Here is a 12280-nt window from a genome sequence, read left to right as displayed (position 1 = left end):
TGCTCCAACACTGACTGACAGCTGACTCCACTCATTCACAGTCACCACTACCCTAGGGCCGCTACCATATGCTATCTACAGAGATGGCACTGGCGATCTGAACCGGTCAGTGGCGAAAAAAAGCACTTTTATACGGGACGCATTTGCCCCCATTACCGTTTTAGCTCGTTTCACGGCTCAATACTGAACCAATTTTAGAACGAGTGGTACCCATGAATTATATGCACACATACACATGGGGAAATAGAGCCCAGGTTGAAAAATACCGAAGTTGTCCCTTAAAGCCTGGGACTCCACACCAGTCAGGTCAAACAGAAGAAGCCTCTTTAATGACAAAAAAAAACTCAAGCAAGTCCAGTTGCTTACGACTTAAGATAAGTTGACATTAGCATGTGGCTACATGTAGCAGTGTAGACTACATGATGTAAATACTTTCACAAATGTCCTTATATGGTCATCTGCTCCAGTTACGCTAACATTACTGGAGCAGATGACCATATAAGGACATTTATCATGATCTGACATTATCTTGCAGCCAAATAAGAAAGAAGAAGTTGGAAACAAAGTATTCAGATGGGACTGAAGCCTGAGGTTTTTGTTAACACATTATTTTTACATACATTTACTTCATTATTTAAAACACATTCAATATGAACATACAACACTGTAACATCATGACAGAAAGTAAGCCAAAGCATAATAGGTAGAGTTGTACCGATACCAGTATCAGAAATGCCATCGCAGGACATGTGATGTTTTCTCTTTTTTTTTTAGAACATGTAAACTTTTGTTTTGCCTCAGAAAAGCAGCTCTGAAGCTCCGCTCGTTGCTCCGCTCAGCTCGCCTCTCTCTCTCTCTCTCTGACAACAGCAGCCCCTCCCCCTCTCATGCTCACGCTGCAGTTAGACCCTGAAAATGAGTGACATGCATGAGGGAGAAACTGCAAAGGAGGATTTATGCCTGGTACACACTACATGACTTTTCTGCCCATTCTGAAAGTCACTATGTCACATTACACGATTGTGGAGTCATAAAATCGTGCTGTGACTTGGTCGACAGACATGACACACTACACGATGGTCCACATCACGATGTGTGTGATGTCATCGGGTTATTCTTGTCCTATTTTTATTCAGTCACTGTTCATGTGCCAGCCGAAATGTTGTTGTAGTAACCTAAAAAGCGCCAGCAGATGGCAGGAGCTACATTTGAAGTACTGTATGTAAACATAAAAGTCACTGGTTTCTCCACAACAAGTTCCTACAAATGTTTCACAATAAAAGCCTATTTAGAAGATGGAGGGATTCTCTCAGCTGAGGTTATTAGAGGCTTTTAATTTGAAACAAGTTCAGGAAGTGTTGAGTTTGAAATGATGGCATGATGTATTAACTTTATCAAGGCAATGGGAGCTGATATAAAGTAAAAATATAAAAACACAGAAGGATGAATAAATACGGGCCCTTTTATAATGTAGTCTGTTTCAAATGAAGCTGGGAGCCTCTGCAGTTTTGGTGAGTAAAAGCCCTGCCACTATTTTTTAATTTTCTTACTTTAAGTCATCTGGTGAATTTTTTTTTTTTTTTTTAATACAAGCCCTACATTCTACTGTAGCCTTTAAAATGTATGTTTGTTTTTTTTTTTTTTTACCAAATTGTGTGGCTGCACTTTAACCTGTGTCTTGATCTGTGTCAACACTGGATAATAATAATAAAAAAAAGTTTTATGGCATTCATTCTACTATTACGTATTTATTTCTTAATATTTTACATAGAGTTTTAGGAGTTGAGACATACAACAATTCATATCCCATCCATTTTTTTTTTTTTTACGTGCTGGTATCGGATCGGTACTCAGTTTCAGCAGAATACCTAAGGTTCAGGGATCGGAATCAGTATCAGGAAGGAAAAAGTGGTATTGGTACATCTCTAATAATAGGTCCCCTTTATAATGAAAAAAAAAACCTGTCCCTGTCACTAGGTAGCAGATATGTGTTCTTGATAAGGAAGACATAGATGAAGAGAACTGGCTCGAACTGTATGTTACTGTCAAGATTATGTCCAGAGATCACGAAAATTTAAAAGAAAAGGAAAAAAAAAATCATTCATAGGGATGCATCTAACCCAAGTGAGCATTCATCTAGTGTTGTAAATTTTAATCTCCATGTTTGTTTGAATGTATACTATTTACAGTCACATAGAAGGACACATTTTAACAGCAGGCCAGCTGTGCACCGAGTAGCAGACTCTCTCAGTTTTGCCTTTAATTAGCATTTAAGTTAATCAGTGCTTGAAGTGGGGAAAAAAGTGCCAGTACTTTTTTTTATTCACATGTTGGCATGTGTATGGGAGGGCTGTTTTAATGCGCACTACAGTTGTAACATCAGCTCATTTGACCACTGAGATGCGAGTGATAGCTGGCTTGACCACAGTTATTTTTAGAACATGCTCTGTGAGTGACTCATTGGTTCCTTGTGGGTGACCAGGTGCTCATGGACACCATGTTGACCACCTCTGGCCCAGAGAATGAGATATGGAAAGGGCAGAAAAGTGTACTGGCAGCATGTGAAAGTCACTGTGCACTAGAGAGTAAAATGCAAAAGTGCTAGTACTGCATACCGGTGAGTACCAGTCCACTTCAAGCACTGGAGTTAATTAACTGGAAGTGTACCAATTGAAAACTGTCTCAATTTTCTTTATAATTAGTACCAAATAACAAAGTGTATTCCAGGACCCTTCCTAAGAAGTTACAGCTGCTTTACAGGTCCTATCTAGGAAATGATTATTATTAAACAATGTTACCCAAGGCAAAACTGTAAGTTTCTATTTTTCAGAGATTTCACAAAGAGACTGGACAAAAGATCCTTATAGGCTTGCAACACATATGACTGCATATAGCAATTTGCTTCTCATTTGTTTGCAAATTAACATTGTCGCAATGACAACTCATTATTTGAAGAGAAAATTCTGTGTACTTCAATCATATCAAGAACTAAATTGGAAGCTGAATTAAATAAAAAAGAAATTATTTTAAAAACAATACATTAAATAAATACATTAATCAAATTTGCAAGTAAATGATGCATTAAGAATCTCAAAGTAACATTAATATAAAAACATTTTTAATCCTGAGTCCATTGTTTTCGTCTTTTTATTGATGCATTAAAATTTTTATGTCATTAAATGAAATTATCAAATGAAATCATAAAGTCAATTTGAAAACGGCTTTTAAAATTCCCCTCATATTATAGTTAATCTCTGTGAAAGTCTTCAATTGATCTGTTCTCACACCTCCGGTGTCATAACATAATCATGTTTTGTTATTTGGACATGAAATGATTAAATTTGGACAAAAATCAGCATCAAATCTCATCTTTCAGCAGCTTCACTGCAGGAATATCAGTATCAGTTGCGGCCTTAAAGGACAGATCAGCTGAGCCATACTGCCAATATTGAATCTGGCACAAGGCACAGGTGGGAATGTATGTGTGTGAATGTGGGTGTATGTGTGTGGAAATAGTATAGTTGACTGAGAGGCTCAGTCAATATGTGAAAACAGGCTTGAATTTCAGTGGAACTTCATAAAAGTGCTACATGGAAACTTTTCTTCGCTGATGTCTCACTGCTAAATCAATTGTGACGGCATATTATAAATCTAGCAATTTAAAAACAGCAGTCTCAGAAAACTTCATGCATTCATATAGGAGGTTTTGTGTTTTCAGCAGAATCTTTGACTTCTTCTGCAGCAGACAGGTAAGCAATATTTCTGAACTAAGTAGTGAGGACGGACAAATGCATCATTTCCATACGGGGCTATCTCACCAACCACTAACACAAAGGCACCTTTATGCAACTTTGTGGAAAGGTTTGGGGGGGAAAATACTTTCGAGTGGATGGAGAAGATTACAATATCAAGCTGAACTGTCAGCGCGCTGATCTACCAAATGTCAAACAATACATATTCATCTGTTTGGCCAGCCACAGCAAAGAGGCAGTGCTCTAGGAGAAGTCCAAACAGAGATGGCTGACATTTCAGCATTCAAGAGTGACAGCTGCACATAAACAACTTGCAAATACACACACACACACACACACACACACACACACACACACACACACACAGACACACACTCATATTTACTGTACACATACAGATGCATTGAGTTTAGTTGGTTGACGTCGAAGGATGATCCTAAAGGAGTCTCTTAATGCCAAACGGGCAGTTTGAGAAGTGAGGTCTGGTCTTCACAGCCAAGATTCACTTGCTTTTGAGTAAAGCCACCTGTATAATCTTTTTCTTGAATCTGTCTCCTGAACATTAATATCGAAAGTATTTTTAGAGTGTTGTCTACCAACATAATTACATAGTTGTTTGCCCATTTCACGGACGTGAAATCACAGTGATTCTGACTTTTAAATACCAAAATCTAAACAGTTCTCCATTGAGTCCAAGTTGATGTTTGTACTGAATTTGAAGAAATTCCCTCAAGAAGTGAGATACTGTGTTCACAAGAATGAGATTGAAAAGGTCATAGTGACTTTGACCTTTGACCACCAAACTCTAATCAGGTCATCCGTGACTGTAAGTGGATGTCTGTGTCAAATCTGAAGAAATTCCCTCAAGGTCTTCTTGAGATATCACATTCATGAGAAGGAGATTGACGTCAGGTCACAGAGACCTTGACCTATGACCAACAAAACTAATCAGTTCATCATTGAGCCCAAGTAGACATTTATACCAAATTTTAAGAAATTTCCTCAATGTGTTCTTGAGATACTGTGTTCACAAGGATGGGAAGAACGGACCTATGTATGGTCATACACATGTGCGGATGGACAATCAAAAAACAGCCTGCCTGCAGGCTGTCATTATTTGGTAAATGCCCTCTTGGCACGTTTGAAGTACAGTTTTCCAGTAAAAGGTTGTTGAGCTCCAAAAATGGGCATATTTGTGGGGCTGTTTGCCTTGATAGACAGGTGTCTCGGCCTTTTACACTCAGCTTTGGCTGCTCATCCTGCAGCAGCTCTTATTTTCTGGCTCCAGTAACTGGCAAGGGCTATCCAAACTCCAGACTAACAGAGCTTTCCTCAGAGGCTTATTGATTGGGTCTCAAAATCTACACCCTTATCTTTACTCATGTCAAAGAAATGTATATACTCGCTCTCAGATATGGTTCATTCTTTAGTATGTCAAGGCTTGGTATTTTGTGCTTACCTCCACAGGGTAGCGGCGGCCATTAATGCTGTGTTCAGAGCCTTCAGATCCGTTATTTGGACCCCAATGGAACTCCACTTTTTCGGCCTTAAACCTCCCTGGTAGACCTGCTCCCCGAACAAAGTAATCATCCTTCAACATAATGGCCACTGGAAGAAAGACAGAAGGAAAGAGAAAAAAAAGAAAAAGAGCAAGAAAGTCATTCATCACCAAACATTGTTTTCAACATACATACAGTACAAATGTTATCATTCCTCTAAAATAAACAGAAGGCAGAAAATTGGTATCTGTTGTTGATGTGATGGCAAACTTCAAAGATGGCACAAAAACCTAATCAAAGGGGTGTGAGGACACATACACAGTGTGAAACCTCTTTAAGGTCTTAAGAACCACAGACAGAAGAATGCATTCTGAGGACATGCTAAAGTTAGATAAGTGTTTATCTTTTAAATTTGCTCTGAGGAAGACATGCCCACACAAGACCATTTCTGTCATTTTCCATCAGCCCCTAACGCAAGTTCTCAAATGAGGGGCTAATTTGCCAAGAAAAATCATTCTCTTCATCCATTGCAAACTGCCCTTACCAGGTCCTTTGTTATTATTCCATCAAATCTTTCTGAAATATATCGAGAATTAAGAGGGGGCCTTATTTTCACATCCACAAATGGCTTTGGAAGGATTCCTGTGTTCCATTAACCAGTGCAGCCAGACTTCATCACACAGCTCTGTCTCATTTATAGAGGAAGCACTCGAGTAAAGAGAGTGACCTGGTTCATCATTTTATCAACGCTGGCCACAACTCTGAGTCATCAAGTATCACATACACCTGATAAGACATTAACAGACCCAATTTACATACTCTGCGTTTATGAAATGTTGCTATCAAATAATATGAAATGGCACAAGTAAAATAGTGATCTGAGGTTGCCATATCTCTTTGAACTCTTCAAAGAATACTTTACTAAAGCTTGAGTCTAACTTGTATATTGTAGCTTTGTTTATCGTTTTTAACAATTATGATAACACTGTAATCAGCAAAGTGGTTGTTGACATCTTGGGAGAGAGGGACACAGCTAGAATTAACTTTATTTAGAGCAAGAAACACACGCAGTCACATGATCAGGAAGGTTTTAAACACAGCAACAGTTTATCCAGATCACTTCATTTGGAGGCAAAACTGGAAGAGAGCACACCTGAAATTTGACTTCTCAGACATTTCAGATCTCCTATCTTATCTCACCTAAAGAAATCCTCACTATAATTGGATATCTGATTCTTCATGTGGCACTCATCCATTCATGCCTGTATCTTTGTTTAGAATCTACCTGTAAACTACTTGAGATGGAGAAGCCATAATATCGACTCTCACTTGTCACTGGCTAGTTAGCTCACAATCCGGGTCCAGTCCAATTCGGGTGTTCAATTTCAGCAACAATGAGTAGGAGACACTCATCGTTATCAGTGGAGGATGTCAATCAAATTCAGAATTAATTATAAATTACTTTGATTATTAATCATGATCAACTAAATCATGTTGTCAGTCAATATGCAGTGGCATGCAAAAGTTTGGGCACCCAAGCTGGCACCCAAGCCAGCTAAGGGTCTTTCAGTTCTTGTTTGGGGGATTTTCCATCATTCTTCCTGCAAAAGGCTTCTAGCTCTGTGAGATTCTTGGGCCATCTTACATGCACTGCTCTTTTGAGGTCTATCCACAGATTTTTAGTGATGTTTAGGTCAGGGGACTGTGAGGGCCATGGCAAAACCTTCAGCTTGCGGCTCTTGAGGTAGTCCATTGTAGATTTTGAGGTGTGTTTAGGACCATTGTCCTGTTGTAAAAGCCTTTCTCTCCTCATCTGTGGCTTTTTATGGATGGTTTGATGTTTGCTTCCAGAATTTGTTGGAATTTAACTGAATCCATTCTTCCCTCTACCTGTGAAATGTTCCCAGGGTCACTGGCTGCAACACAAGCCCAAAGCATGATCGATCCACCTCCATGATTAACAGTTGGACAGGTGTTCTTTTTATGAAATTCTGCATCCCTTTATCTCCAAGCATACTTTTGCTCTTTGCATGCATAAAGTTCTATTTTAACTGCATCAGTTCACAGTAATTGTTTCCAAAAAGCATCACACTATTTTTGATGTTTGGTTTTTCTTCTGATGACTCTTCCATGAAGGTCATATTTGTACGATGTCACTGCACAGTAGAACAATGCACCACCACTCCAGACTCTAAATCTTTCTGCAGGTCTTTTGCAGTCAAACAGGGGTTTTGATTTGCCTTTTTAACAATCCTACGAGCAGCTCTTTGAGAAAGTTTTCTTGGTCTTCCAGACCTCAACTTGACCTCCACAGTTTCTGTTAACTACAATATCTTAATGACATTACGAACTGAAGAAACACTACCTGAAAAAAACCCTTTAATATCCCTTTATAGCCTTCTCCTGCTTTGTGGGCGTCAGTTATTTTAGTTTTAAGAGTGCCAGGCAGCTGTTTACAGGAGCCCATGGCTGCTGATTGTTCGGACAATATTTCAGGGGTCAGAATATTTTTAAAGCTTTGAAATTTGCATTTTCCCTAATGATGACTGCGAACAAGCCAGAGTTCAAACAAGATAATTATGGCCTGAGACCCTGGTAGGAGTTGTCAGAGAGCTCAAATGTCTTGGGGTGCCCAAACTTTACTTATTTAACTCTTCACAGTACATACAGTTTTGACCAGGGGGGGGGGCCCTGGTCCCCCTGTTGCATGCCACCATATACCTATTAATTTATTCAGGAAAATAAAATCATCATCATACAGTTTAGGAAGCATTTCATTATATAGTGGTGTTCATGTTGTTCCCAGTATTCATTGTCATAGTCATTCAGACCTAACAACAGTGCTGTTGCCATTTTTAGCAGTTCCTTTGAATTTAGGACAGGATCTATGCCACCCTAACTTAGGATTCCTAAATTGTAAATCTCTAAATTAGTTTGAATCTGTAATAGCTAAATTCCCATCCTAAGTTAAGAGTTTCTTCCTAAATGCAGTTAGAAAACATGTTTATGTAAAACCCCAAATCTTAAATGTCATTCTGAAATGAGATAAGGTAGGATTTCAGACTTTTTCTATAATGAGGCCCCTGGACTGTTCAAAACATTGCCATGGGCAACCACAATCTCAATTTTTATCAGCAGTTGAAGTCCATTACAAATCAACAGCACACAAACATTAGCTGTCTGGTGGCCTGAGCTTACTTCCTATTTAAACATAAGTTAGTGTGGAGGAGCTGAGGGAGCAGAACTCTGCTCGATAAGAGTAAAATAATTAAATGAGATCAATCTTAGCAACTTTGGATGTCAGTAAGGGATCACATTTTGCCCCAATACACTGTCTAAAGTAACAGTATGCTTATTTTAGATATTATGTTCTATTATTGAAGAAGCCTAGGCCGGCACAGTAGTGCAGTGGTTTATACTGGCGTCTCACAGCTGGAGGGTTCCAGGTTAGATCAGGTTTGTCAGTGTGGGTTTTCTCTGGGTTCCCCAGCTTCCTCTTACAGTCCAAAGTTAGGTTAAATGGTCACCTCAAATTACCCACATGTTTGAATGTGAGCATGAATGGGTGGTTGTCATAGCCTGCCAACCTGTCCAGGATGTACCCAGCCTCTCGCCCAATGTCAGCTGGGATAGGCTCCAGCCCCGAATACCTGAATCAACCCTGAATAGGACAACTGGTTATGTATAATGACCCAAAGAAGCTCAGCTTGGTGCAAACATCACTCATCTTTTCCTCCTACACCCTTACGTCATACCTTTTGCTGTTGCCTATTAAAGCTATAACATATTTTCAGGATTGATACACTGAAGGTGGTGCATTCTGTAGATCTGCTGATTTGGCTTCTGATCATGAACTGCAAAACTCTGACTTATTTCTGTAGTTGCAAGTTGTTATTTAGCATCTTCCCATGTTCCTTGTCTTTCTCCCTTTGCCCACCATATCAGGCCAAATTGCTCTCTAAGCTCTATAACCAAATTATGTTTGGATAAATTACTTTGTAAATTGATGGAACTGCAGATATTCTTCTTTACAGGCTAGTTGATACAGACATGTGAGTATTGTAGGTGCTTTAGTTGAGTTGTATGTACAGTTTGGATCACATGGTCTACGTAAATTAACCAACAATTAATAAGCAACTATTCTGAAAATGGTGTGAACGTTTTTTATTACCATCCTATCCATAACATTTTGTTGAGTCTGTATTCAAGGTCAAGAAGTTAAAGTTGAGCTGTGAAGAATTATCTCTCTGATTTAAGTTTGTTCTGCAGGAGGTAGGGGGTTATCCACCCCCTCCCTGCCTGCCTCCATAGCTCCTTCACAGCGTTCAGCAGTGTCTCCACCAGGTGATCCCTCCACAGATGAAATGCTCATCTGTCATTTAGAAACAGTGCAGAATCCATGCATAATTTGTGCCACAAATGCAGGGACATTTGTCTTGTTAGCCATGCATTATGTAGCGGGGGGAGAGCAGAAGCTGCGCGCCATTTTGTTTCGCAGCTGTTGTTTGTGTTAGCATTTTTACATGGCTCTCTACATGCTGCGGCATCCCAAATCCATTTAGATTGTGCTCTGCTGTGTTTCTTACTTTGCAGGTGGCCATCATCACCATCTCTTTTTTTTCTCAGCGAGCAGCCTGGGTGGCCATGGGGAGATGTTTCGAGTTGCTGAAGGCCTGGGGACACTCTGCATCAAACGTGTCAGGGAATTTTTTATCCTGACTGCGATGATGAGGTCTTCTCTTTCTCTGCCTGTGTCTCTCACTCTCATCTTTCTGTTTGTGCTAGCGGGTGTCAGCACTGGTGATCCTCTACCTGAAGGTCAGTTCGTCTGTGCTCTCCCACAGGGGATGACAACACTCAGTGTGTCCGCCTCGCCTGATTGAGCTACCAGCGCTCAGACAAACGGATGTCTCACATCTCAGCGACGTACTGCCACCCGCTCATGATGCAGTGACTGGGAGGTGGGCAGGACATTTACTCACTCTCTGTGACCTTAATCAGTCACTGAAAATTGGGAACAAAAACAGGTACAGCAACAAGCCTGCAGAGGGAATTTGCAAGCATGGAGGGATGCTTTGTTCTCCGGCTCTGTCCTTTAATGGCCACAGTGTGATTAAGATTATTACCAAGACAGGTAAATAATAATAATAATAATAATAATAATAATAATAATATATGGTCATCTGCTCCAGATGGGCTGCTGCAAGTGTTTACATTACATTACAGGGAAACTTTATGTGTTAATTTCTCCCCACTTTTGGATGATATTCCTGTTGGAACATGTCCAGTTGCGTTAAGAAGCTTTCATTGACTATTTTTCACAGTGGAAAGCACTGCTATCATCTGTAAAGCCAATGGTCCCCAACTGATGGGTCGCGGTCCAAAAGTGGGTTGGGGGTACTTTCTAAATGGACTGCAAGTGACTCATGAATGTGTCAAGTTTGTAAAAAACACACTTCATTTTTAAGTATAGTGAATTTCTGGCATTGAGATTTTACTCTGAAATGCAGTTTCCTGCTGTAAAGTGAGTTACTAACAAACAGCTACTTAACAGAACCAGCAAAGTGGCTTGACAACGTGGCCAAACGCAAGTATCACACTGAATGTATTAAACTATGTGGACCTTCAACTAATGACTCAGGAGAAATCTGAACCCTGGGGCTGGACCAGTTGGGAAACACTGTGTTAACCTGCTTTCACACCACCACATGGTTATGTCTCCAACAACCACCTACTTGCAAGAGAGTTTAAAGCGCATTTAGAAGCAGCTGCTGCCGCGAGAGTCCATGGCTGTGATGACAGGCAGGTGCTTAATTAAACACTGGCAGAAGTGCAAGCTAGTTTGTAGCTGCATACTGCAGCAACACAACAGAAATCACTGAAATTACTAAAGATTTTTATATATTTGGACAATTTACCAGTCAACCGGAGATTGGTCGAAAAATTATCCCAGGCCCGATTTTTCTTTTGGTTGTCTTTATAAGTTGCTTGCGCTGTAATTCTTGGTCTTTTGGCACCAACGTTATCGGCTCCTCCATCTTGTCTTTCTGCTTCCGCCAAGTTATATGAGGTGGTGTGAAAGCGCCTTTACAGTTATTCCCCAACTGCAAGTACATAGCTAACTTACTTGTGGCTACATGCTAACGCCAGTTAAACATAATCTTTTGGTTGCCAATGATAATTTCTCCCCAATTTTGGATCATATTCCTGATGGAACATGTTCAAATGTGTGACAGTAAGAAGCTTCTATTGTTGATTTCTCAAAAAGCGCCTCCATTCTCTGTTACAGCCACACACTAATATACATGTTTCTACATGCTATTGTCAGGGAAAGATGTAACCTGTTGTTGCTGATGTTGTTAGTGTCTCCCCGGTTTTGGATCATATTCCTGCAGATTTGTGCTGTCAGGAAGTCAGTCACTGGAGGTCAGTGAAGAGGCATCACAACAACAGGGTGAAGGAAAGGACAGATTGGCGCTGGTCATGAGCAGGCTTGAAACCACCTGTCCCAAGCACCCATTTTCTGAGTGATGGAAATGGTGTTGGACATCATCATCATCTCTCTCTCTCTCTCTCTCAAATCACAATGTTATATGAGTACCACAATGCACTGTGATGGAAGACAAATTCAAATAATTTAGTTAAAATAGCAATTTACAATATCACACTATAAAAACACAGGTACAAAGAATACTGGTAGAGGTGCAGGGAGAAGAAGTCCTGCATTCAAAAGTTACTGATAAGACTGTTGGCAACAGAATTTCAAAGTATTCTTCAAAGTAAAAGTATTCATTATTGGATCATTATTGATACTAGTACTTTCATGTTGTGACTTCATGTTTGTCAATGCTGAGGCCAATTAACGACTTCATATACTGTTTGGTAGTTGAATCTGCAATATCACAGTTAACCATAGCTGTGACTGCATCATGCTAACCAAACTAGCAGCTTGTCCTAATATGGTCATTTCTGGCTCTAAAAGTCTAATATGGCTACGTCCATTATATTACAGGCTGTGGTTCCATTCAT

The 12280-nt window shown here is 39.9% G+C and overlaps 1 protein-coding gene across 1 annotated transcript in view; it reads right to left on the bottom strand.

Moving 5' to 3' along the window:
- ptprga (protein tyrosine phosphatase receptor type Ga) overlaps window positions 1-12280 on the bottom strand; it is a 607325-nt gene that overhangs the window by 219393 nt on the left and 375652 nt on the right. Inside the window, exon 4 of the mRNA XM_049566435.1 lies at window positions 5212-5360. Coding sequence (XP_049422392.1) covers window positions 5212-5360 — 149 coding nt within the window. The remainder of the gene's footprint in view (window positions 1-5211; window positions 5361-12280) is intronic.

Source organism: Epinephelus fuscoguttatus, linkage group LG1 (genome assembly GCF_011397635.1).
Source record: "Epinephelus fuscoguttatus linkage group LG1, E.fuscoguttatus.final_Chr_v1".
NCBI classification, from domain to species: domain Eukaryota; kingdom Metazoa; phylum Chordata; class Actinopteri; order Perciformes; family Serranidae; genus Epinephelus; species Epinephelus fuscoguttatus.
This window is presented reverse-complemented; position numbering and strand designations above follow the sequence as displayed.